Source organism: Scatophagus argus, chromosome 9 (genome assembly GCF_020382885.2).
Source record: "Scatophagus argus isolate fScaArg1 chromosome 9, fScaArg1.pri, whole genome shotgun sequence".
In the NCBI taxonomy this organism is placed as follows: Eukaryota; Metazoa; Chordata; class Actinopteri; family Scatophagidae; genus Scatophagus; species Scatophagus argus.
The window spans coordinates 16,351,414-16,379,293 of NC_058501.1; the positions used below are offsets into that span (position 1 = coordinate 16,351,414).

Genomic DNA, 27,880 nt, shown 5'->3' on the forward strand with positions numbered 1-27,880 from the left:
TTCCTTTGGGTTGTTTTGTCCGTTTCACACAAGAAGTCCCAACTCATTTGCATGAAAATAAAGGTAAAAATATAATTTCCATCAGGCCTTAAAGAGAAATGGAAGCAGCCTCTTCTTCTTTCTTCCCTGTGTTGACTCTGTTTTCCTACTTGTATTTCTTTGCTAACTTCAGTGCAGACTTCCATGTCATCTCACTTACTATTCACCCTCGAGTCGACCTGTTTTTCTTTTCTTCTGGGCTTCTATAGAAAACATGTAGCCCATATGCAAAATTGACTGTCTTCTTCTACATTAACTGGTTTCATTCATTTCTTGAGTAGTAGATGTAGTTGTAAGTCTTATAAGACTTAGATTTGACCCTTTTTCTGCTCTGACTTAAGCTTTCCTCTCCGAGTGACTCTATGCTTGTGACTTTCCTCTTTTAGTTGCATATTTCAAATCTCTTTTTCTCTCTTCTGCTCTTTATTTTCTTGTAATTAAATTAGCTTTAGTTCCTGTTTAGTTCTAGTTGCCTGTTAGTGCTTAGTTTACTGTCTTCTGAGTTTATTTATATTATTCTGAGCTAGTTTTTCTGCTTTCCCTTGTAGTTGTTCTTTAGTTTATTTTTCTCTAACTGGACAGGCAGGCTACAATTCATTTTTTTTTTTAAACAAATTTTCAAATTTTCAAAAACACTTTAAATGAATTACACAGCTGCAGACTTGACATGCAGGTGCTGATGGGATTTTCTTTTGCAGAAGTTCTGACCATCTGATAATTAGGTTTAATGAGAAAGCAATTTCTGTTATCACATCAAATTTAATGGACACAATCTAGAGGTACCTTCAGTAAATAAAACTTTCATTAGTTTATTAATTACGGAAACACCTTAGTGTCTTTCCTCACTTTTTCCTTTTCTTTGTCAATTTGCTTGTCTGCTTATTTCTCAGCCCTTTGACTGCATGTTATTTTGCATATTCTTTCCTTCTGCATGAACCTTTATCACTTTATCTTCTTTTTTCCACAACTTGAACTTTTGTGTTTTTCTGTCCATCATGAAACCATTTTCTTTTTTTGACTACACTGACCTCATATGTGTTGGCCAAACCATAAATGTCAGATTTAAGTTTTTTTAAAGGAAAATCTGCCATAGCTTCATTATGTCAAGTAGCTAATATTTTAGCTCCATTTTTGGTGTCACAGGTGCCTCTCAATTGTTAGAACGACTTTTCACAATAAACTGCAAAACTTGACTCCTCTTTCCTGAGTTTTTTTTTTTAACCACACATACTCTTAGACCTTTTATTCATTAGTCTCCATCAATACTTTCGATATTTATGATTTAATAACGACAACACTGTATGCCCTTTATACTTGAATTTTATTAGATTTTTTTTTCAAAATATCTACACAATTTACAAAATGGCAGTTTATCATGTCAGGTCTGTAGAGGTACGAGGATAGGAAGGAGGCATTGCAGATAAACCTTCAGCTTCAGTTGTTAGTGAGCTGCAACATAAAACTATTAAAGCACTGCAGACAAAATACTTACTACTTGGAGTGACTAGTTGCACATGGCAAACGGTCACAAACATAGTGAACATAAAAGGGGGGGGCTAAGACTGAGAATAGAAAAAAATACTGGTTAGATTTGTGGGACGAGAGGAGGAAAGAGAGGAGAGGACAGCATGCAGGGGGAGAAAAGGAAAGTGAGAACAGAAAATGAAGACGAGTTAAAGAGAAATGGCAGGAAACAAACACAGCTTGAGTGAGGGACGTGGGAGCTGATCCAGTGTCAAATATCAAGAAAGAATTTACAAGGACTGATGGAGGTACACAGTAAAATGGGAGCAAACAAATACTGAAAATATAACTCAGGCATCGAAGAGAAATAAACAAGTATCCAAAATGAAAATGTGTATTGTTAGTTTTCTGGGGTGAAATTGTCTACTTAAAAAAAAAAAATAAAAATAAAAAGATAACAGCAAACATCCTGTTTCAGTGCTGGAAACCTGAGACACCAGATGTACATACTTTAACCAGGTGTTTAAAAATAATAATAATAAAAAAAATCTTCCATTTACACAAACCAAGGGCAGCAAACAACCATGTCAACCTCATCACGTGAAGAAACCAAAACCTTAATTCCTTAGCATGGGAGCACACATCAGCACTTGTTAAATAAGAAAACTTTGCCTAAAGAAGACTGCATACTAAAAAAAATATAAAGTGTTAATAAATGTAGGTGAATTTTGAGGATAGGAACATGTTCTGTATGTTCAGACACATTTTTAGATGCGGGACTAAACTTTTAAAACCAGGTTCTACTGCAGCTGACTCAATCAAGTCCGTCGGGTCTGCCAGCAAAAATAAGCCAAATGATTCTGAACAATTAATAAATAAGAGTGTAAAGGGGGAATAAACTAAATGTCAAACTTTACCATTAAACAACTTTAGTGTTTTACAAAAATATGAATGCATCTGGACAAACAGAAAACCACAGTAGATGGCGACTGTCAATCATTAAACATGTTTTTTTTTTCCTTTTAAACTAAACAGGTATCATGTTGCACATAAAGACTTTTTAAATATTTTGGTAAGCAGCAAATCTCATTAGCAGCAGATCAACATTTTCCATATTTCATTATGTGAGGCTCCCATGTATTTTATCAGCTGTATGGCTTCAACTTCAGTGGGTCAAACCAAGAGAGACTTGGATTTCTCACAATTCACCCTCTCTGGCTGGCGTCTGGAGGAGGTTCGCCCACTTATCACTCCGTGTGCTCCTGCAAATGCAGCAGTTCTACGAGCTGAAGAATGGGAAGTCTGGTGGTGTGTGAGAGAAAGGTTTGGGGAGTCAGGGGAGGGAATAGCAAAGAGGACAGGGGATCAGGTAAATGAAGGGGGAAGAAAGAAGACATGTTGAGATCATAGTCATTACAAAACATTTTCTGAAAAAAATGAACAGTTTGGAGAACAAATCCAGGTTTACAAGAGCATTTTGTCAACTTGATGGAAATATTTCTTTTAGTGGGCAGCAAAACAATTTGTGGGTTTGGAAATGGTGGCCCCATTCGTCACCGAGTATATACCAGCTTTGTTTGACACAAAACTGCCATATAACAGGCAAGTGACACAAATGCGGTTTTGCCTGAAATTTACCAGTCAGGTTTATCCTATCACTGGCAATCAACCCCACCATTACATTCACTGCAATGATATATGACGATGAAGACATTAGAGACATCCCAACCCAGGCCTGTCTGCATTTACGTTTACACATTCACATATACGGTGTAAGAAGAGTTTTGCAAAATCCAGAAAAAACAAACCAAAAGAAAAAAAACAAAAACATCACACTTACCCGTGTGTGAAAAAAAACTCCACTATGTACTAATTGAAAAGAAAGCACAATAATATCATACAATATTTACAAAAATATACTGTGTAGACAAGTAAACACACTGATTGTACAGCGAGACTGCATCTACTTGAGTTGTGGTCAAGTACACCACAATCTTAAATACTGTTTTTAAAAAAGTTAAGAGGGACAGCGTCAACAAATTTCAGCACAATCATTCTAAGATGTGTAGTTAAAGGTTGCATTGGTTAGGGACACACTTCCCGACATCTTTGCAATCTAACCACTAGAATTTCATATTTTAGAATAAATATTTTTCCCAATTATCACATAAGACTGTGCACCACCATCAATATTAATCTTAGTCCTGAAAAGCACAGACCTCCTGGAGATAAACAGACCAAAATCACATCTGAGAGGACTCCCTGCAACTCCACTGCCTTTTGATTTTGGGTTGTTAATTTCTGTAGACTTGAATGAGGCTACAACAGCAGCTTTAATTCTACAAAGTTTTATCGTAACTACTGAAAAATGGATACAAAAGCACTGGTCACTCCCTCTTTATAAATGTACGGCCAGTTTTAAAATGCTTTGATTTAAATACTTTACCAAAGACATTTAGACAGCAGTGTGTATCTGTGCAGTAAAATTTTGGGTATCTTACCGACTACATATTTACCATTTTAGGATGTCATCAAATTTGTTATATTTAATTCACATATTCGATATCAACCTGGAAGTTTTCATGAAAAGCTGTTTTTCACCTCCATAATTCTTTTTTTTTCCTGTTGTCCAGATAAACACCAATACTGCTGTCCAAAAACCGTAAGACATGACAAATTTAACTCACGGGAAATGTGATGCAACATCTCTGCTTTGACATCATCCACCCTCTTCCAGAGAAGTCCCTTTCGCTTACCAGCCTTGCAAACACTAGTGCCAAATGTAGTATACAAACCACTTGTTATTCCCTCTTGAAGAAGCAGATTTCTCACAGATGCTCAATGTTGTATTGCCCTGCAGCTGTATTTGATGATTGCAGCTTAGCAGGCCTGCTTTTCTTCCGAAGAACAGCTGAGGTTAAGATGAGGATGGAAAACAGATTTGATCACTGCACACTGCTGTGTTGATCGGGATGTACTGGGTTCCAGGGGTTGGCAGAACTTCTACCCGAGGATGGTGGAAGCAGATTCCCTCTCTTCCTCTTGCTGCTTTGATTTGGGAGATGGAGGTCGGCTTGGAGGGCATATAGGAGTGAGGAGATCATCTTGATGAAGAAAGCTAGGCTCTATCCTTTATCACATACAAAGTCCATGCTCATGGGATTGAGACTTTCTCCCAGAGCTGGTCAACCATTTCATGACTGTGACCAGCGAATGCATACTCCTTAATTAAACAAGGAACAAGACTTCAGTCAATTGCTTTATACGGGCCATAGAACTGGGGAGAAGGAACAGGACAAACAGCTTACTGTAGATACCTTGAGGAAACCAGATGCAGGGCAGAACATACAAACCACCACTTCTTTCAGCCAAACTGCTGGCATCTTCTCTCCTTGTTGACTCACAGTCTTTAAGAAAATGTAAAGCCGACTAGATTCTGTGGGCTCGAATTCAGACAGGAGATCGCTGGAAGAATGACTTGAATACCAGTTGTCTGTATTTCCCTTTTGCTTGACAAGGCTTGAAACTTCAGGTCTTGGAGCTGCTGACTTGAGGAAGGAAAAAACATGACAGAACACTGTTAGCTTTGACATCGGTTGGAGATGTAAAGGAACAGGAACCATGAGGGTGAATGCCTTCCTGACCTGGTCCTCTTGGCCTGTAAGTGCTGCGATTACATAACCCCACATCTAAACTGTTCACTCACTTTTCTGGCATTATTAATGTAGTGAGAAATCTTAGGTATTAGGCTACCCTACAATATTTGAGTGACAGCATGAGCAGACTCCTCATGTTTAAAACAGTTCTTATCTGAGTGTTAGAGAATTAGATCTGAAGTCTGCATGTATCTTTCTTTCTATATGGGTCTTCAACAGTTGTAAATCTGCCATCTAGTCTGTCTGAACTGGCTGAGGTGTCTGAAGTGCAGTGCATTGTATATGTAAGGATCCACAATGGTCCCCTAGCATCTCCCTTAATCATGCTAAACCCCCACTCCCCATCAGGAGGCAGCCAAAGAGGCCGTGCTGGTTTTGCAGTCTATCTTTTGGGGGTCAGAAGGTGTAAAAGTGACCCCTAGCCCAGTAAGAAAGGCCATACAGGAGTCTAAACAAGAGAAGCCCAGAATGGACTGCACATACTGCACCGGCAAGTCAGGCCTGAACCTGGGGACAGAGGACACAGAGAAATGGAGATCAGCACAGACCTTATAAGGAACTAACATTTGTAAATCGACCTTTCTGGCACTTGACTTACGTTTTGACCATGGCCCGAAGTGCAACCTTTCTTTCCCTCTCTACAAACTTGTCAATGAGATATGAAGCCATGCGCGGGGCTACCAGGTACAGCTTAAAGAAACGGTGATAGTTTCCTAATGCCCAGGCTGCACGGAGAGCGAGCGCATGTGCCACACACTCATCTGCCCGCAGCGCTGGCGTCAAGTACACCAACTCAGTGGTCAAATCTGGGTGGGAAAACAAATGGTCAAAGTTACAAACTTTGTAAGGAAATGTGGAAAGAGGGAGGATGTGTGTGTGACGTAGAATAGCGAAGAAAAGAAAGTGAGCACACCTCCAGAGTTTTTAGTGAAGATGTAATACAGCAGTCTATATGCTGTAAACTCTCCAATGTTGTCTGAAGGATTGTCCTTATACAGGGCCTTCAACTGGGTCTGGCACTGGTTGAACTCCTCATGATCTCCCTGAAGACAATAAGTATTAAGTAAGCATTGGACCCTTATTGCTTTGAGCCAATGTAACACTTACAACGCAAAATGGGCTCACCTTTTCGAGAGCAATGCGTGCGTGACACTCGTACACTTCCACCGTGAAATCAGTACGAATTCCCTGGACCTGGACAATGACAGGGAAAAATGGAGACATTCAAAAAAAAAAAAAAAACAAAGGCAAAAACAAAGACTCAGACAGACATTACCATCATAACAAGATAAAGACAACAGGGCAAATGAAGCAAATGCAAAGACCAGATTGTTGTGGAGCGCAGACCTTCACCAATGCCAACACTCCCCACTTACTATGGTATACAAATATGTTATCACAGATGCAATGATGTGGATACAAAACCTTTAGGGATTATGTCAAAATGTGATTGTGCCTAGCAGAGGCCTCATCTCAGCTGTGCATATTTTATGTGGAAATATTTCACACACATCTGTGAGACCAGGTGTAACTTCTGTACCATTTACATATATCAAATGCTGAGACTGAAATAACAGCAAGAGCAGGACAGCTAGCTCTGCAAAAAAGTGGAACTTTTTGACTTGAGTCAAATCCAAATTTGCAGGAAAAAAAGTTGTTATTTAATTTCTACAACTGGCTGAATTTTGTGAATACCGAACCTTACTATTCAATGACAATTCATGAGGCTGCCCTGTGATTCATGTCTGCTCCAAAATTTAATGGGTTCCTCCTGGGCCCATACTACAGGCTTCCATTAAAGGTTAATGGAAATCAGGCCGGCAGTTTTTTTCTTTTATCCTGTTGACAAACACAAAAACAAACAGGAACAAGCACAACATCCCTGGCGGGGGTTTTAACTTACCGTGAGATCCTGTCGTATGGACTTCATCTGTTCACAGGCATAAACGTAATCCTGGTGGGTTTTCCAGTGAGCTTTCACAGCCTGCAAAGATTTTCTTAGGACCTGCGTACAAAAACGTTCCAAAATAGATTTAAGTCTGGATCACTTAAAAATTAACTCAAAAACAACTTTAAAAGCACATCTATGAAGTATTTCTCAGACAATAACATCCGCCGGATCAAAAAGCTAAACTGGACTGCCAATCCAGAATAAGAATATAACAAAAAGACAGACAGAAGAGTACAACTTACATGCACAGGGCGCACAGTGGATGGGTCCGGGGCACAGGTGAGCCTCAGGTAGGACTTGGTGATGTCCTGGCATGTTCCCACGATGGGGCAATCCTCCCAGCTGAGGCCCTCCTGTGTTCCATCAGGTAAATCCAAGGCACTGATGGACAGAACCAGGGGCTCTGAGCGAAGCTGCTTGTGAAAACGAGCTGCTCTGTTCTGCTTCTTGGCTTCTCTGTTTGGGTCATGGAAATCCATACCAGCATTGCCACCTTTCCTCTTCTTTCCAACAGTTGAACTGGAATCTTCAAAATTTCTGGGAGAACAAGTTAAAGGTTATTCATAAGTTGCTAAATAAAACAAACATTTTTCCTCAATTTGAGACTTCCTCAAGACCTGTGATCTGTGACAAAATTAATGGAACGACGGGACAGTTCAGTGTGATTTAACATTAACTGACTTACCGCCTTCCTCTATTGGCTTTTCCTCCTCTTCCACGTCCTCTCTCCGCACCACCACGTCCTCTGTCCCTGTCATTACCGCGACCACGTGCTCCTCTCTGGCTCCGTCGTGACAGCTGAGGTCGGAGGTCACTGGAGATGCTGCTGTCTGACTGTGAGCCAGAATCACTGGGAGCACAGAGACGTGTGACATTTTAAAAAAAATCCACTGGATGTCTGCAGTAACCAGAAAATGGAGGGGAAATGATGTCTTACCTGCGTCTATGCCTTTGGCTGCTGCGGTCTCTGTGTCGGCCGTGGGAGGGGGAAGGAGAGCGGGAGGAGGAACAGGAGGAGCTAGAAGATGGACTCCTTTGAGAAAATATATTCCTGTAATGGCCCAGTCTGTGTCCAACCCTGCCTCTGGACGGTGCAGCTGCTGTGCTTCCACCACGGCTAATTGTGCCATCTGATGACCTCTGGGGTGGAACAGCTTCCCATCGAGACTGCTTGACCTTTAGACTACAATTTATAAAACAAAAATTAATGTGTGTTCAACCTGCAGGCAACACTATGAACAAGTCAGCAGAGTCAAACTATTTAGAGCAAAGCAATGCATCAACTGATCAATGCACTCATTGCAAATCCAGAATTCACTTCTGCACCCAACTGAAACCACATCAAAACACTGAACATTTTAAGGCTTAAACAACAATAAATATTCAGTGAAGATCAAACTTACAGAAAAACCTACAATTTTCTTAATGTCAAGGTCATTGCTTATTCCTAACAGGAATAGAAGGCACGGTCTTTCAAAGTCTGCGATTTCTAGAATATTACAGCTTTACAATGACATTAATCTGATGGGACTGATGGGAAACATTATGTTTGACATCAAACTGGGGAAAGACTGAACCCCAAGTGCATAAAGAAGTCAGTGAAAGATGGAGGACGAATCATCATGCTTTGGGGGATGTTTTCTTCAGCAGGAGCTGGGTCTCTTACACAGCTACATGTCAGGGTGAATGCAAATTATCAGAACCTCCTTCGGCAACATGCGGCACCTTCCCTGCGAGTATCTCCCAGCCAGCCTGCAATTTTCATGCAAGGCAAGGCTCCCACTAACACTGCAAAGCAGTTCCTTGAAGCTCAGAACACTGAAATAATAAAATGGCCAGCCCAGAGTCCTGATCTAAACCTGACTGAAAAATCTCTGGAAAATCCGTGGTGACAAAATGATGGTTAAGAGACCCACTACGATTACCGAATTGTGGAAGAGACAAAAAGAGTGGACCAAGATAACACCAGAGCTGTGTCAGAAACCGGTGATGTCTGCAGCTGCAGATGTCCTCAAGTCTTTCAAAGCAAGAGCCTCTACACTTCATCATAATTTTTGACACCTGTTACCCAGAAAAATCTTTGGTTGTAATCTACTTTTATATCTCCCTGGTTACTGTTCTCTAATTTTGATCACTAAAATAAAGGTTGTTGAAGGGCCTTACTTATTTTGTAAAACATGCTAGTAGAAAAGTGGTAAACCCACAGCTAATATTCCTTCATATTTTGAGCTATTAAGATTAACAACATTTCAGAAAAAAAAATCAAGTTTTTTTTATAGACTGTTCTCTAATTTTGATCTCCACTGTATAAACACACCAGGCAAACGCTAATCCACTGCTATACTCACTCAGGCAATGGCTCACGAGTCCAGTCAATGGTGTAAGCAGAGCCATCTTTTAAACGGTCCTGAAGAACTTCCTTCAACACCTTCTCTGTACGATCTTTGTCCTCCTCTGTCTCACAGGCTGTAAAACAGCGCTGCACATATTCCTTCATGGCTTGGGGCCAGTCCTGGGGTCTGTACAGGAAGCATATTAAGTCAACATGTTATCTGCAGACTTTTTTCATCAGAGGAAAACAAAAAAAAAAAAAAATCAGAACCGGGGGGACAAGACAGTTCTCACCGGGTCTGAGCACCACTGGGTGCCGCACTGGCACTAGCTGGGGAGGAAGGAGTTGCATTCATTCCTGAGGGCTGCTCCCCTGGAGGGAATGTCTGATTGGAAATTGGAGAACACTGAACCTGATAGGGCCTCTTGGGAATATTGAACTTCACAGGAGCTGCCCCAGGTGCCTCTGTAGGGAAAAAATACAAAAGGAACAGAATTGAGAAATAAAAGATAGTAATGCTGTTTTAATAACTAACACTGTAATTTCTTATTTCCATCTCCTACTGTTCTGTTCTCTGAACTCTAAACTTTTATGTTTGTGGGAAGAAAACAGAGATGCAGAAGAATGAAACTTAACTTCTTTAGTCTATTTTGTCTTTGGACTGAACAATAAAGATCCTGAATATGAATGGTCTGAAAATAAAACCACCACGTTTCTTCCGGCATCATCTTTTAAACCTCACAACCCCTTCCCTCCCATATTTATCTCTTCATAAAGGGACGGCATGTCCTGATTGGTCCGTAATAAAAGCAGTGACCAGCAATGATTATTTGTCATTACAACTGTTGCTAAATGAAGCCTGTCTCTACTTATCCTTCATTGCCGTGTAAGAGTGCTCCCGGTACAGAGATGCTCACTACTTTATATGCAACAGCAATCCAACGTAGAGGGCAAGATGACCTTCTCCCACTTTATATTCTTGTGCATAAAAATACTTTCTTATCATAAGTAATGTTTTCTTTCTTGGTTATTCAGTTATAGTTCAAACAAGCATATGAGATAGATAGATAGATAGATACTTTATTCATCCCCATGGGAAATTCGTCCCAGCGGAAATTCCAGTGGTTTCCACAGACTTAAGATAAAAGGGCATGCAATAAGTACTAATAAAAGCACAGTAAACAAAGATTACAAGTAAAAAGCCCTGTACAAGGCAGAAAGTATAACAATTTATGAGGTAGTTTATGTGTATAACATTTTCTCAACTGAATTACTGCGCATAATTGCTGAGTTTTACTGTCTTTGTCTGATTCAGCAATAGATGAAAGATGAAAGTGACATATTTTGTCATTGGAGGGAACTCACTCCAACGAAATTCGTGCTCTGCATTTAACCCACCCAAGTGATGTGCACACACACACAGCAAACCCGGGGCAGTGGGCGACCGCGTGCAGCGCCCGGGGAGCAGTGGGGGCTAGGTACCTTGCTCAAGGGTACCTCAGCCATGGACACCGGTAGAGGTGTCCATGGCTGGGGGACTGGTCAATAGGGATAACATTTGTAAGCTAAATCAGAAGACTATGATACCTATACCACAAACTCAGCAGTAATTAAGTTGAGAAAACGTTCTATGTGTCAGCTACCTAACAAAAGAGCAAATCTTACGTTTCATGCGGTGCCACAGTTGCTGTCCTTGCTTCTGGTTTTTGTTTTTGTTGGCGTCTCCTCTGCCAAGCCCTGGTACATACTGGGCTGGCTGCTGTTGCTGTTGGGAAGTGTTCTGAGAGGGCTGATAGGTGTTCTGGGCCTGGAATCCCTGTCCATAGGTGGGCCTTCCCTGGGAATGATTGTAAACTTGCATTTGGCTAGGGTCGCCTGGTGGGTACGACAGGGAGTTACTGGCACTGTAAGCATTTGGTGATGGAGGAAGGGGGTACTGGGAGTTGGGTGGGGGAGGAATAGGTGGGGGTGGAGGGGGAGGGGGGTTCTCTGAGGTGGTTGGGCTCTGGGGTGGCTGTGGAGTAGCAGGGGGAGGGGGCTGGGGTTGAGATGGGTAGCTGGGGGACTGGTCTTCCATTCCAGGAACTGGAGGAGGCTATGAAAAGAAAAAAAGGAAAAAGACTGTTGAATTCTAATGAAACTTTTAAAGAAAAAAAATGTACCAGAAGCAACAAGAAAGCTTGGAATGCATTAAGCTGAGCATTAATTTCACAAATACCGCTGAACTGTTACTAAATGTCCTTAACTAAACAGGTCTGAGAGGGTCATTAGTCATGTCTAGTAACTCAGTTGCTTTGTTAAGTGTTCATAGTTCTAGCTTTCTAAAACCAAAAAGCTCAGTAACAAAAAATCATCAATAAGGTCCATGACTATTCCTGTATCATAAATAATGGGTCCATGGAAAACTACTAATGTACCTGTCCATTAGAGGCTGGAGTTCCTGAGTAAGGGCCTGGGGGTACAGCATACTGATTTGGTGGATATGCAGCTCCATACTTGAAATCCAGAGAGACCAGTGTTGTTGTTATTAATGCAATAATAAACTTCATTAATATAGCACTTTTTCTTAAGAGACAATAATGGTAATGAAGCGTCATTGTACAACCTCCTTCCAGGTGCTTAGCATTAGAGGTTATTTGGGAAGCACAGATGCACAAGTCTTGCAGCTAACAGTATTGAACAGAGTACTACATTTGTTTAATAGTTATTAAGTCAAAACAGTAATAAGAACAAAATTCTTTTCTGTACTTACTGGACCCATGGGATAGTAGTAGTTATAGGGGTACGTGTATCCAGGATAATGTTGCTGAGTTTGCTGGTACCACGGATAGTATTGCTGCTGCTGAATGGCAGCAGAGTCAGTGACTGCTGGCTGAAACTGACTGGTCTGAAATGAAAGACACAACAGCCACGATATTTTAATCTGAAACAGAGAGAAAATCATCTCGCAGGAACAGAAATAACACAAGTAAACATGTAAAGAAACATTTGTGAAACTAATCACAAACCAACACTGAGTTCCCCAACTTACACATCTACATGCAAAAACCATTGCCATTTCACAGCAATCTGAGGGTATCCCATGTTGCTGTTAATAGGAATGCTGTTTTTTATATTATGTAAACAGTATGTGAATGTTTTAATATGTCAAGTTTAAATCTGGCTGATTTTTTTTATTATTATTTCGATTTTTCAGATCAGATCACCTCCAACAGATTTCAATGCCATGTTTAAAAGAAAAAACAAAAACAGACAAAGCAGACCTCTGCTGTGGTCCGGGTGGCTTGTGTAGTCTTAGCAGAGTTCTGACTCTTGTTAATGGAAGCAAGTGCTTGTCTTGCCTTCTCCCATTCTGGGTTTTCATGAACCTGGCCGTCTCCAGCAGCACCGTAGGACCTGTCACCAACACAGTAATATGAGTCAAGGCTGTTTTAGAATTAGTATGCTTTAACGTGATCGATAGAACACACATAAGCTTTATGAATCTTGAGATTGAGTGGCAATAACTCCTTGATATCAAACAAATGTGTGTACGGTTTATTCCAAAACATGTTCGGTTGGCTAAGCTAACGTTTGTACTCTAGTGTCAGTCAAATATGTTTAAAAGTATTCTGCTGCCTACTTGGCAGCTGAATCATCGTCTTGGATAAACTGAAGCAAATAATGTTACCAATGTTGACGTTAGCATGTGGATGCAAAGGCTGTAGTGGTATTTTAATTAGCAGATGTAGCAATAGCTTAGTAGGTGCTATCATCTACCTATTTAAAGGTAATGTTACAATTGTCGACATCCCGTCGTCGATAACACCATACGACTAAAATAAAGTCAGACGAACGCCAACTTTACATAGCTAGCTGATAAGCTAGCTTTATGACAGACCAACCAAACAAATGGCCTGTGCTAGCACTTGTCTACACCCTCAGCTGAGCTAGCATAATTATGATTAACTCAAGACTATAGCTAGCCATCTAACCGTAGCATATATTAACGTTATGACCTAACTGTAAGTTATTTCACCATCGTGTCGTTCGCCGTATGGGGGTTTTCTGTAGCTGGAAAATGCGACCTACCAGTTAGTTGCGGGGGTTGCTTGTGTCGTATTGGCCGCCATTTCGCCAAGGACTACACTTAGCGTTAGAAAGCCAACGCTAGAACAGTTTTTTCGCTAGCTAAGCTAGCTGTTAGCGTTAGCTCTACTGCTACAGCTAACGGTAAACAAGATCAGACTGACTGGACGACCAACTCTCTGATTACAAGAAATGCACTCAATCGACCACGAATAACGCTACCTATCCAAAACAAGTCAAAGTTTAATATACTTTGAGTAAGGGTGCAAATTTAAAAATGAAGTGAGCATTAGCATATTCGCTTTCCTCTTCGTTAACGACCAACTTCGTTTGACCAGGCTGTGAGATACAAAATGGCAGGTAACTAAAAATGGCCAAGTCAAGTGACGTTGTAGAGTGAACTGTTACTGCCCAGAATTTGTCTTCTCAGGCACAGCTTGCGCCCTTGTTTGCCCACCTCCTGTCCCGCCCCTTATAGGTTCAACCAATCAAATACTTAGTATTGTGTTTAAGTCAGAGCCGTATTCACCGACTAGCCTGTCAATCATAAAGATTGGGCAGACATTGTATGCCTGAGAGGCTAAACGGAGGTCCCATCGCCACACTCATCTTTACTTTGCTCTGTCGTCCCTCTCAGTAGGATGGAAACTTTACTCAGCTCTAATCACCAGTATTGCATATTTAAAATTCCGAATTAACAAAATTAATCTCAACATCAGCTCATGTCCTTAGTCCATGTGTTGCCAACACGACACCATTTGAGGAAAATATTTATCACTATGACCATTTTAGTGAGGCTGGGACAGCTGGGCTGGCTATCATTCTATGTATTCAGTGATATAATGTATGGTTTAAGTTTGTGTTTTTTCCACATTTCATGGATCTTAGACATACTCGTTCATTGGAATACGTACAGTGTTCCTCCTATCTTCCCGTGAAGCCCTCACAGCTGCAGGATGTGTGTTTGTGTGACCTTTTGTGAGTGTTTGTAAAGTGGAGAGTCATTTCCTGTCAGTGTCTCCCACACTTGATCCCCCAAATCATCCAGGACTTTGGGAAGTCTCTATGGGGTGCAGGTTTTTGGTTTTTTTTCTCAACACTAATAGGCCTAAAACAAATTTCTGTCATTTCTAACTTATTTTCTTGAAACTGAGAGTGTTGTATCACATTTGAAAATTGACATGCTAGGAAGTAAGTATTTAAATACTTTCCTTTTAAAAAATACATACAAATATTCAAAATTTCTTACTTCTCAGGCATTACCTTATATGATGTTTAGTTTACACTAAATGCACAACACAAATTAATAAAACACATGGTAATACATGGGTAAAAATGCCAGAATTCGCCCAAACACAATTTTCATCTGTAGTCCCTGATCAAGGGGTTAAAGGGGCTTCCTAAAATACATCAAAATCAAGAATTCACAGCTTTCAAATTAAATGAAATATTGTGTTTAGTGTAATTTCCAGCCCATTTCTCACAGTGAATGATATCATTTTCCTGTTGAATGAATCATTTCTTCGTATTGTTGTTTTGTGGGCTACATCATCACACAAATATGTGAAGCATTTGTGACAGGACTTCACAAACAGTGACTCACTAACCATCACCATTGTGTGAGCACTCGGCATTTGGTAATGCTACTGTTTCCTTAACACACGGGAGGAAGTTGTATAATATGGACTTTTGAAAAGCGTCTCTTCTCCAATCATGTTGCTGATCACAATTCATATTTTGTTGCTTATTGGTTGCATGTGTGACTGAAGGTGGGGATAACTATGTGAATTAATTATGCATCAGACAAACACCCTTCAAAAACATTATGTTGTCAGTTAAGTGATGCAATACTAGACGGTTAACTTCACTGACTGCATTCCATCATAACTGCAGTCAACTTTAAGTCATATCCTTCTCAATAATTTCAGAACTTAATTATTTTTGAGATACTGGTGTAACATTAAGAATAATCATCGCCTGATTAAAGTTTTTAAAATGTGCACAAAAAGGATTCAAAGGCTTTTTTTTTCCTGGGAATTTAGGGATTTAAGCAATCTTTTGGGAGTTGATGTTTAGCATTTTAAAACTTGCATGTATTTTAAGCAGACTGTAGTATTGTTAAACTCATGTGGGGATTTTAATGTGATGCCATTCTGAAATTTATGTTAGTCAATGGAAATGTAATATTTTATGAGTCAGTAATTTCCTTGTAAGTTTCCTGTTAGGAACAAGGTAAAGGTACTAAATACAGCCAAAATATAATCTATTTTATGAAACAATTTAGTTTCAGTTGTGTTTAATTTATATATTTTAAAATATTCTGTATTGGTTATCATTCAGTCCAACTAACTATATATATATAGCAATATATATATAGTATATAACTGAATGCTAATTGACTAAATGAGATGAAAAACCAAATGAAAAGAACATTTTTGGAAACTTTTTTGTTAGTAGGGAGGACTTATGAGCTGAGCATTTCTAAATCCAGGCTACTGTCTTATTTTTCCTTCCTTTACTTTTCAGCTGGATGTATACACTTCATACACTTAACCCTTTTTCACATGAACTTGCAGGTACCAACATTGTCCTAGTGGAGGAAGAAATGTTCAGATCCTTTAAGTATTATCTGCAAAATACTAGTATGAAAAGTAAAAGCGGGCCTTGCAGTAAAATCGTCCCTCTCAGCAGTTTCCTTTTCTGATGTTTTTGGATTGATATCAAACTGCTGCATTATGTTACATTTTGCTGCTTTAAATGTTTAAGCTCAAGCTTGTTTTAACTACTTTATATGCTATACTTTATATGCAAAGGTAGTTTAATCTACAGCAGCGCATCGTGTTCTCTAAGATCATAACGTGTTTGTGTTTATGCTGTTCTATACCAGCCACACATGAAGTAAACTTTACATGAGCACAAACAGCCCCGTTTCCAGCGTCAGGACAATGAGAGTTTAAAAATGTTTAATTTATCTTAAGAAGTGGGAGAATCTTTCAGTTTATCACAAACATTTAGAACATTTAGTCAGAAATGTGTACTGGAGTTCATCACAGGCCAAAATTTGCCCAGATGTAGTGAAGCAGAATTATAAAGATGGAAATACTCAAGTAGGCTTAAGTACAAGTATGCTGCCTACCTACAATTTGTATTTCAGTACTGCAACCTAGTTGTGTAAAGTCACTAATTACATTCCACCACTGCATTATCCTGTTGTTTGACTTAGAAACTATGGCTCACAAGCGGAACATACGCCTGAATAAAAATCTGCTACGTCTGCTCTACGCTTCAGCGACGTCTGGTAAAGTCGACTTCCACGCGGATCCAGCGCTCCCTAATAAGAGTCGCGTCACTTCCTCGCCCCATGCCCATCCCTTTGGAAAGAAGGAGAAAATTCACACAGACTAACGACGGCGAAAAGAAAAAGAGCGAGGGAAAAACCGAGAGAAGCGAAAGCAAAAAAAAAAAAAAAAAAAAAAACAAGCCAGATGAAAGAGCTGGATACTGAGGAGGGAGCCCAGCAACGACCAGAATATACTCTTTAAAGTAAGTTTTCCATACTTGTTGAATGTGTCGGTGACGCTCACTCACGTCTGTTATTTTATTGATCCGAGCGTTCCGCTCTCTGCTTTGCCAAAAAGTGTTACCCTCGCGTGTTCTTCTCATAGCTTATCAATCACGTGGATAACTAATGTAACATTTACTTTTATTGTGATTACATTAACTCTGGAAATCTCGGTTGGGGTGGGCCTGTAAGCCCCCTCCCCTCACAGACTTTCTCCCTCTCTCTCTCCCTCTCTCTCTCTCTCTCTCTCACACACACACACACACGCACAATAAAGAGATACTAATTTTATGTATATGCTGGTTTGCAGTGAATGATGCTGATAAGGAAATTGTTTTTGTTAAGACGACTTTGCCCGTCGCACATGATCAAATTTATGGGGCAACACTGGCTGAAGATGCTGTAATTATTAACTTATGAATGTTATATTGTTGGTCTCATTAGCTTTGAACATGTTGAAATCAAAATTGAATGCCCACCAAAGCAGCACATCTCAATGGCTGCCATAGATTGAAGTTTCAAGAGAAAGTCTTGTTTTTTTGTCCACACACAGAGACACACACACACACACACACCCCTGAGGGCAGAGAAAAGTATGTGCAAGCGTTGCATTAGTGTCTCTTAAGTACAAGTCTCAGCACGGCCTTCACAGCCTCTTCAGTGCCAAAATGCTCATTGGTTTTCTTCAGTGTTGCACAATCGCCCAAACTGTTGACACTGTCCTGTCTTATCAGGACGCTGGACGTGGGCTTCAGTATTTCAGCTGCTTTCGACACAGTTTTTGTTTTATGCCTTGTTATCTCATTTGTGTCACACCTGTCACTCGTTCCACGCTGTCCCATATGGACATAAGAGTTTACCCTCCTCTCCCTCCTCTTCCCCAGTCTCTCCACAGCCATGCCGCTGCACAAATCATCCCGGGCCCCTCGCCTGGACCCTACTATGATATCGGCCCCACTAGGTGACTTTCGCCACACCATGCACATTGGGAGGGGAGGTGACGCCTTTGGGGACACCTCCTTCCTGTCCACTCTTGGTCCGAGCTCAGCAAGCCAAGCCGACTCAGTGAGCACAGCGACCATGCCAGCCGCTGACTCCCAGGCAGCAGTCAACCATAGTGATCTTTATACAGATGCTCCAGGAAGCCCACAGAGCAATGACCTTCAGCACTCTGAGTCAGTGTCTTCATTCACCCTGGACCTGGATTTGGATCTCGGCCCGTCTATGCTGGGGGATGTACTCGGGGTGATGGACGGTTTGGGGCTTGACTCCAATGAGGAGGATGTGTTCAGTCCCAAGAGTGACACTTCCTTGGTGGGCACAAATCAGGGAAAGGGAGCTATGGAGATGTCTGTGAACATGCAGAACGAACTGAACGGGAAGAACTTGATTGGGCTGGATGGAAGCCAGGTGGGAGACGGCAGGATACCAGATGGGAATGGGTTCAAGCCAAAGGGGTTACGACCAAAAGTGCGATTCAGTGACAAACGGGAGGAGATTGTTCGCCAAGCGTCCGAAGAGGAAGAAGGTCAGGGGTTTGACTTCCAGGATGAGGACCAGCTGGCGTGTCGCAGTCCAACGAGGGTTGAGGGCGAGAGGGGCGAGAGCAGAGTAGGTGGAGGGGAAACTGGATTCACCAATCACAAAGTAGATTTGCCACCGAGTCCGGCCTCGTCGCACAGCTCAGAGTATGAAGGAGTTACCTCATTGGACAGGAGGAGGGTCGACAGCTGCCACTCAGAGACTGATTCAGAGGAGGAAGAGGAGGAAGTAGGACGGGGCTACACATTTGAAGATGAGTTTGATGATGAAATTGGTCTATAGGGGATCGGTACAATTTTCCCTTTGAAAACAGATGTTTGCTGTCAAGTAAAACAAGTAAAATACTGTATTTTTCTGAACTCATTTCACCATCATTTTAATGGGAGGCTTTGACAGTTTGGAAACTGGATTTATCAAGACTCAGTGAAAGATACACAGTTTGACGAAGTTCCTCAACTGGAAAATGTATTTAGCATTTTATCTATAAGGGTAACAGATTTGCAAAAGACTGTCATTTTGATTAGAAAAATCAAATCAAAAATGTCGCTTAGGTTACTACAGTGAAAGGTTTGTAGCACTTTGATTTATTTCATTCATCTGGAAGATTTGCTATGAAACTGATGCTCAGTGGAAAGTTTGATTCCAGTTAAATTTATGATACTACATTATTACTATTTACAGTGTTTTATATATGTCAATGAAAACACACACGTGTTTATTCAGCTTTATATTATAGTGACTTAAAGGAGCCGTGTGCTTTCATTATTGTACCCTCATTGTGCCTTATCAATGTCTTATAGTTGTTTCTTGAATTGCATGTTTATTACAATGTCCATGTCTTCTCAGACGTTGTCAGAAATAGAGTTATCCTGTGTATAATAAATTACTGCGAATTTCTCACATTCCAAATCTGACAGATTCTCTGGTTTGGACCAAATCACTTTTCATAGTGCAGTTATTTAGCATGTTTTCAAGTTACCAAAGCTTTTCTTTGGGCTGTGGGGCTGGACGAATGACTGTTAAAATGTTAAGACAATCATGGGATTTTAAAGGTTGATTGTAAATCAGAACCAGCGGTGTATTTGTTAATTTTTTTTTTTTTTGCTTGAATAATGCTTTCTTTTGAAAAAGTATGTTATATCATAATGCTGTAAAAGAGAAATGCGCTCATCTGTTGAAAATGCTGGTTCAAATGTGTTATGCTGTGGTTTAATAAGGACTACACTGAAAACAATAAAACAATTATTGGGATTTTAAAAAAATATTCACAAGCCTCGTCTATAACTTATTTCTTTTGCAGATGACTCCAGGGTGAAACTGGAGCACAAGGAAAAAGTATTCAGTATTCAGTTAGAACCTGAAGATCTGAAGTCTTTCATGTCTAGCCACTTCCTGAAATAAAATAACAATAACAATAAAAATCCCACAAATAAAGCAGACCACTCTAACATTAATTGAGGAAAACACAACCACGGTTTTAAATGTTTTATTTTAAGCATGCAACAAGGAATGCCTAAAATAGTTCAGAGCTGTAAAACATACAGACTGAAAGTTCAATAGTAAAGATTGTGAGACCACATGGCGCTTATGTTAGCCAAGAGATGTCTCAAAGAAAAACTGTTACCTACACAGCTGAGATATGTACATTATTAAACATATTGCGGTTTGTGGGTTATTAAATGTGCTCTACTCATCAAAATGCAAAAATCACTCACTCTCTCTCACACACACACACACACACACACACAAACACACTCTACACAGATATTGTCCTGAACACGTTGAATCCTGACAGAGCTGTGGAGATCATCACACCAGGTATCTGTGGATGCCAGTGGATCTCCTTGACTTCTGACTGACCCTGGTGCAGGAACAGGAGTTGGGGGGGCAAGTCCTTCAGCCCCTCCACCCTGGCACCCACATCACACGACTCCACGGACAGATCCCACTGGCTGACGACATCGTCTGCCCCGGAGGCGGCGAACACACTCGTGTCCGTGGGGCTCCACTCCACGGACGTGATGGGAGCGCTGTGCTGCTTGAAGTTCGCCACGGGTCGCCCAGTCTGCAAGCGGAACAAGAGGACTTATGCGAGACAGTGTCAGGCTACAAAAGCAACAGTAACCTAACACAGCCGATGATTTATAAATCTCTGTATTTTCTGCTGTTTTTAACGACTTATTACAAGAAAAATGCAGGGTTTAGGAGTGTGGGTTTTTTTTGGCAAATAAAAAAATTGGCTGCTGCATACAGTAGAAGGTTGTAATAATACTACTGTGGAACTGGAACAAGATGGAACAAATATTATTGGTTGGGTGGGGCTGCCAAACCATGAAGGCGTTTGATTAACTGATGGTGTAATTCTACAAGTGTTCAACACTTTGTTGTGACGACAAACACTGATCAAAAAGTAAAACCTTTGCTCCTTGTCACACAATAACACGCAATAACTCATAGCTGTATAACTGTCAACTGAATTAGCGTATTTACTCATTAAATGAGTAAATTAATGGTTTTAGATTTGCCAACAAACCATTTGCTCTTGGTTTTGTACCTTAAACTGTCGCAAGTCCCACACTTTCAGAAGTCCGTCGTCCCCTCCTGACAGGATGAAAGGTTCGCTCCTGTTCCAGCTGATCACATTGACGTCTGATGAGTGAGCTTCATTGGCTGAAAGCATCGAATTGGGAGGGGCTCGGATATCCCATATACGAATCGACTGATCCACCGAACATGATGCAAAAACCTGTGGTAAGCAAGAGAGTACAGACTCTGAAGTTTGAACCTGAGATCAAATATATACATAGCAAGACTTTATTGGTTTTCCCAAACAAGAAACACATACTGCATTATACTGGATGTCTTTTTCAGTACTCACTGCACTGAGAAATGACCTAATCCGCAGCATTTAGGTTACACAGAACCTGACAAAAGGTCAACAGTAACAACATCAGGCCGTAGGATCCACATAGCACTAACTAGTTTGGCGACTTGCTAGCAGCAGCGCTGACACAGTGTATGCGTACATATTTTTGACAGCGCATAGCTGCAGTGTTAGCAGGTGCTGATTTTAAAGTCAAAACAGCCTCATTAATTCCAATCATTCATTTGCCTCAGCACACCCTGTTCTTTCATGCAAACAGCTGTGCATCTCTGTGTGACATTATTAAGCCTCTGCATTTGAATCATCCCGACTATTTAGGATAAGTGGGGTGACTCCAGCATTTATCATACTTTTTGAGCCACCCGCTCAAGCGCCATCTGCAGCGTCTCAGTCTCGCCCACTACGTCAACAGTTTCCTAACAAACATACTGTGGCTTCAGTGGGTGACCACTGCAGGTCCTCCACAGATTTGCTGTGGGAGCTGAAAGGTCGTTGATCAATCTGCCATGAAGACCCTCCCTCTCGTGGCTCCCACACATGGATGTTCTTTTTGCAGTCTCCGCTGACAAGACGACCTGTTCATGAAGTACAAACAGACACACTTTAGCTCTTGGTTGACAAGAGCACAGACTGTATTTATTTGAGGAAATGTCTGATAAATATTAGGTTAAAATATCTGACTGTTCTAGTTGTTTGTGCGAGCTCTTTTCCCCCATTTTATTGTTCTGTTCTAAAACCTTCTACACACTCTATCATCCTGATGAGGGTCCTTCCCTGAATTGCCACACCCAATGTGGTCCACTTTTTTTCTTTGTGGCTGTGCACATTTTAGCCCCTATAATTACAATGCTATCCATTATATTATCACAGACCATACGCAAAACACACAATAAAGTTTTTTTTACCTCTCTTAAGGATGTTGTTTTGGGTCCTCTCTGTTTGTTTGTTGGGGTATTTTATATTTAGCAGAATAACCCAGGTTTCAATTATCTTGGGTAGAAAGTTTAGCCAAACCATGACATTTTTTTGTAACTGGATCTGGATCCTGAAAGTGTTTAAAGATGTTTGGACGGTATTTCATTTACAAGCTACAACAACCGGCAAACATGGATGGTGTGACAAAGAAAATGTGATTTGTTTGTTTTCAGCATCCAAAAGTTGCAGCTTAGGAAAAGAACTAATCTCAGATGACGATGTGACAGATGGTGAGACAGATAAGAGTGTGAGAGAGATAAGTAATACTTTCTGTTGTGTACAGACTGTTTTTTCCTCTTACCTCAAACATTATAAAGTTTAAGTGCAGTCAGGCACATGTTAACATTTATAGCACGCAACATATTGTTAATTTTAAAGCCGATGAGGCTGAATGCATGTGAGTAGTTGATCTTTTTTTCCGTCTGCAAACTGCTCTGCAGGTAAAGGCCTCACTTACCGGGTACTGTGGGTGACCAGTCAATGGCAAAGCCTTCAGTCATGTGTCCTGAGAAACTGAAGAGAGCCGTGGCTTCCTTCTGCTTATTGATGAAATTGGCCATAGCAGCAGAACTGTGGACGGCTTCCAGCTGGGGTTGGAGGTCAAATATTTCTACCTGTCCCTTCTCTGACCACACAGCAGCCAATGACTGCTCTCCACGTCGAGACACCTGGAAATTAAGAAGCGAAACTGATATTTAGGAATCTTGGCTACAAAGGTTGCGATACAGGAGATGTGACGGTTTAATGCATAGTCATGCCTGCCTGGAAAATGACTGTCAACATACTCTGACTCTGTTAATCCCTCCATAGTGAGGCACCATGGCCAGTTCCATCTGCGGCTTCTTATCTTCATCCTCCTCCTCGTCATCACTTTCTTCATCGCTGCTTTCTTCTCCCTCCTTTTCTTTCTCTGTTCCATGAAGGTTATGCATGCGCATGACGAGAAGTCTGTAAGAAATTGAAATTATGCATTAAAGAGGATGCAGATTACATTACATGACTTCAAAATGGTTTTGCAGCCTGCTAAGTCTTCATATCTTTCATATCTAAAAACGACTCTGCAATCTAGTCTGCCATCTGTTTTCAAGTGCTGAGTTTCAGCATGAAACAATAAGATCTAAACAAGTTATGAAAAGGTTTTCCATTCACATTAAATTGACCCATTAATTTCAAAAGAAAATGATCAGCTCTTTCAATGCTGCTGGATGTTGTCAAAACAAAACTGAAACTGGACAATAAAAAACCCCCAAAAAACTCAGTTGACAGTTGACTGCACACACACTTGTACTGTGTGTAAGCAAAATCAAAACACTTACATTTCATTACTTTTTATTGCCCCGCCCATTGTCTTCAATGCCCTAAGACTAAAACTGAAAGGTATGGTATGTGTGCTATGTTTATGCAGCTGTTGTGGGCTGCTTGACTTTTTCAGTTCATTTGCTGTTAAAATAGGAAATAGGAAAATAGTAAGATTACGATGTAAGATAAGATGTTTAAAATTTCCAGTTAATGTGCTGAAACAGAAAGAATGTGGGTGTTAACAGTCAGAAATAAAGCCAAGCCATTCACTCTGAGGAGCAAAAGTGCAATTAACAGAATAATTACCAACCCATTAATTAATAACTGATTAACAGAAATTAACAAGAGTGACTGAACACTTTGCCTCTAATTATGTCATCTAGAAACTAGAATTACAAAGACCCAGAACACCAAGATTTCTGAGGAGAAACTCTGCATTTAATAATAAGAAAGTAACGGAAAGTCAGAGACCATCATTATAAATGCATATATTGAATATGCATTGAATGTATATTTCTTCACACGGTAAACTTGACAGCCACAAAAGCATCTCGATGACGTGAAACCTCATAAGATATTAACATGAGAATTTTGCCCATCTCTGTTATCGAGCCCATGTGATGTGAAAGTAACATTACTACTTGGGCAGAATATAACGGTCTTAATAAAAATCAGAGACCTTTTCACAACTGTCCACGGAGACGATCTGTGCAGTGAATTCATAGAAAAATCAGCGATGATGTTTTGGTTTGTATTACAGAATGTGTGGTCAAATTTCTGAATCCAGATGCCGACTATAATCCAATCTCTGCATTCCTTGTCTCATAAAGCTAGACTTCTACAGTTTTATGTTGAACTTAAAGACTTTTTATGATTCTGTCTGTAGAGCCTAAACGACGTAGACAATATTCCCAAACAATTTAAATGTGTATCATAATTGTGTTCCTTTCCATTTTATTTCCATATTATCCACTTCATTTTTTCAATATATGTGAATGCATTTGCTCAGTTTTGTCCAATATGGTTAAAAATGTCAATTATAGTCTGAGATGGAGGAAGCATTTACTTAATAAATATTTATTTTCTGATATTTTACTTACAACACTATTAGCATCAAAACATGCAAGGCGATTCCAAACACGCTGGGGCGCTGTTTAAAACAGAAATAAACATAGAACGCAATGTTTTGCACATCCTTTTTGATGTTCATTGAACACAGTACAAAGACATTTAATGTTCAAACTTTATTATACTTCCAAAACTCAAACAAGTAACATCCGCAGCTCCCAAACACTTACTGAGTGTTGTTCAGAGCTGATATGTAGCCCCCGCATCAACTTCTTTTGAACTTTTTATTCCAGCCATCAAATTCAGAGTCCATTTACAAAAACTAACAAAGATTATCCGTTTGAACATTAAACATCTTGTCTTTGCACTGTATTCAACTGTATGGAGACCCAAAAAGATCTGTGAATTTAAAGTACTAAAAGTAAAGATACTCATCCTACAGAAGGAAAAATTTAAGGATAATACGTTATCTTATTACTCTATTGTAGCTATTAATTCATTAATGTGCACTTTAATAATGCAACTGGTAAAAGTGGAGCACATTTTATTTACTTTATATACCGGCCGGGTAGTTTGCTGCAAGTTTAAAAGCACAGTGGATGAAAAATAACTTTAGTCTTTGTTGTTCTTCAGTAACCACTGATAAATAAAACAAAGTGTATGTCAGCAAGTACAAAAAAGGTAAAAGGTAAGTAAATATTAGCATAATGAGCAATATGTACTGCAAGTATCACAAGTCAAAGTACACCTTGCAGTACTTGCACAGTAAAACGTTCCCTTTAACTCTTACATATGATGTTCTTGGACTAATATTGCTGCTGTATTATTATGTGTTTTGCGGTTGAGCTTATTTTAACTGTTGGGTAGTTTAACCCACAGCAACGCATCATATTCTTTTGGATCATCGTGTTTTGTGGCGTCTCTTGAGAAGCACATTTCTCCAAAAAACTTTATAAGCTCAGAAAACCAGCCCTGTTTCAGCTTTGTGACGATTCATTGTCCAGTTAATCCAACAGGGCTTTTAAATGGTTTATTTAGCTTAAGAAGCAGGAACACTTTATCTTTCGACTCATAACGGACTCGTGGATTCAACCACAGCTTTTTTCCCTGCAGCGATACGCAACAGGAATGGACCTAAATATACAAAATGTTGTCCTTCTCTACTGCTACTACTCATGTGCGATAATTTTTAAGTGCTACCATTGTTTTTTTTATTCATTATTTAATTTATTAAGGCAGGAGCATGATGTGTTTTTAACTTATGGCACCATATTAGAGTAGCACTCGAAATCTTGTATGGTTTTCTTACAATACAATGACAATTAAAGGCTATCCTCTATAAGAAGCATTCAAAATCAAAACATTTGGAGACACGTGGTTTCCACTAGACAGCAAGGGACTGAAAAAATTTAATCTGAAATGTAACAAGTAACTAAAGCTGCCAGATGACAGCGGTGGTGTATAAAGTGATACATCTGCCTCTGAGATGTACTTTAATAGAAGTATAAAGTTCATACTACATTAGCCGGCTGATGTGCCCTTGAGCAAGGCACTTAACCCCCAGTTTGCTCCCTGGGCGCTTGATGCAGCCCACTGCTCCTGTGTGTGTTTCACTGCATGCAATTTGCTGGGTGTTGCATGCGTGTTCAACTAAGGATGGGTTAAATGCAGAAGACAAATTCAGTGTGTGTTTATAAAAATGTATATACCGCCAATAAAGCTGATTCTCAACATGAAATGATCTGCTGAATACTTCCTCCACCTCTGTTGCCTGGATACCATGGTTGATATCATCTTAGTGAAGCAGCAATGATGATCAAAAGCCTCCGTGCTTCCGTCTGGGTTGTATTTATTCGAGACAATACCTGCGGGAGCCTTGAACACACACACACAGTAGCTCTGAGGTTTATTTGGTCAGGGGGGGTCTGTACCTGTTGCCCAGAGCTGTGTCCGCCTGAGTGCCCGCACAGAGCAGCATGGACAGAGGAAACTGCTCCCTGCCTTCTCCGTCTCCATCTCTCAGGATGTCGAAGCTCAAACACGGAGCACCTGAACGCAGACAACAAACACAACGCTGCTGAGCTCAGTCTGTGTTTTAAAGAGACGTCTTAACCAAAGCGGCGCAGCTGTTTCAACTTGCCTGTCTGACACTCGTGGTACATGCGGTACGCGGAGCGGTCCATCTCCAGCTCCTCTCCTGGCTGAAGCGGCTCCATCCCGGGTACGTACACCTTTCTCTCCTCCACTGCGTCCGCTCCTTCCTCCTCCATCTCCACTCCTTCGTCGTCGTCGTCGGTGCCAGCTTCGTCCATCTCCTCCATCTCGGCTCCCTCGTCGGCAAACGTGTCCTCATCGGGCGCAGACATCTTGACAGAGGCTGAGTTTGCTTACTTCCGGTAAACCGAGCGGCCACGTGGTTTACACACCCTACGCTGTCACCCCCTCCTCCCACTGCTGCCTCGCTCTCTCCCTCTCTCTCTCTCCCCCATTTACGGGAATTCAGCTGGCTCCTTTGGCTCTTGGTTCATGCTGCCAGGAAAAATCAGACTTGCAAATATTTGTCTCGGAAATTGCCCCAGAATACAATGTCTAAAACCTAAACGTCAGTTCGGCTTTATATCATGGGAGTTAAGTTTTCGGGGTCGTCTTCATCACCCGGGGAAACAACATTTGTTTTTTAAGAAAGCATGTGGATCTCCCACATGCTTCGAGTGATTCAGATTATTGCAGTTCTTAACAAGTAGATGCAACCTGAGAGAGACCTGTGGTTGAACACCCGGGGACGCACGGCTCAGTAACCCTTGAGCCACTGATAGGAAATTGTTTTTGACAGTAAGACGGGCTGACAGCCTGTATTTTCAGTATTTGCTCGTAACGGTTAGTGGGACGTGTGCACTGTCCACAAAACAGCACTGTCCGCCATCCAGACGAACAGCACCTCATCTTTTTGTTGCGTTTTTTTTTTGTTTGTTTTCTTAACTTGTTCCAAAAAAAAGTCTTCTAACATTATGATTACCTAACTCCTCAGTAATTTGTGCTC

General features: G+C 40.6%; 3 protein-coding genes across 3 annotated transcripts; 1 reads left to right on the top strand and 2 right to left on the bottom strand.

Annotated features, from left to right (window-relative positions):
* Nucleotides 1-1,341: 1,341 nt before the first annotated feature.
* leng8 (leukocyte receptor cluster (LRC) member 8) lies at nucleotides 1,342-13,902 on the bottom strand. The gene is made up of 15 exons (XM_046398966.1): nucleotides 13,514-13,902; nucleotides 12,706-12,838; nucleotides 12,195-12,329; nucleotides 11,860-11,937; nucleotides 11,108-11,537; nucleotides 9,736-9,907; nucleotides 9,459-9,629; nucleotides 8,048-8,293; nucleotides 7,796-7,960; nucleotides 7,353-7,647; nucleotides 7,063-7,164; nucleotides 6,285-6,353; nucleotides 6,073-6,202; nucleotides 5,758-5,965; nucleotides 1,342-5,666 (listed from the first exon to the last, which is right to left on the bottom strand). The coding sequence occupies exons 1-15, from the start codon at nucleotides 13,552-13,554 to the stop codon at nucleotides 5,504-5,506; spliced, it is 2,538 nt and encodes an 845-aa protein (XP_046254922.1). The 5' UTR covers nucleotides 13,555-13,902; the 3' UTR covers nucleotides 1,342-5,503.
* Nucleotides 13,903-16,876: 2,974 nt separating this feature from the next.
* cdc42ep5 (CDC42 effector protein (Rho GTPase binding) 5) lies at nucleotides 16,877-19,875 on the top strand. Its single transcript, XM_046399610.1, has 2 exons — nucleotides 16,877-17,053; nucleotides 17,957-19,875. The coding sequence occupies exon 2, from the start codon at nucleotides 17,970-17,972 to the stop codon at nucleotides 18,894-18,896; it is 927 nt and encodes a 308-aa protein (XP_046255566.1). The 5' UTR covers nucleotides 16,877-17,053; nucleotides 17,957-17,969; the 3' UTR covers nucleotides 18,897-19,875.
* A 209-nt stretch (nucleotides 19,876-20,084) lies between these two features.
* On the bottom strand, nucleotides 20,085-27,255 carry grwd1 (glutamate-rich WD repeat containing 1). Its single transcript, XM_046399609.1, has 7 exons — nucleotides 26,981-27,255; nucleotides 26,772-26,889; nucleotides 23,259-23,421; nucleotides 22,931-23,141; nucleotides 21,928-22,073; nucleotides 21,169-21,360; nucleotides 20,085-20,679 (listed from the first exon to the last, which is right to left on the bottom strand). The coding sequence occupies exons 1-7, from the start codon at nucleotides 27,204-27,206 to the stop codon at nucleotides 20,371-20,373; spliced, it is 1,365 nt and encodes a 454-aa protein (XP_046255565.1). The 5' UTR covers nucleotides 27,207-27,255; the 3' UTR covers nucleotides 20,085-20,370.
* Nucleotides 27,256-27,880: the final 625 nt, after the last annotated feature.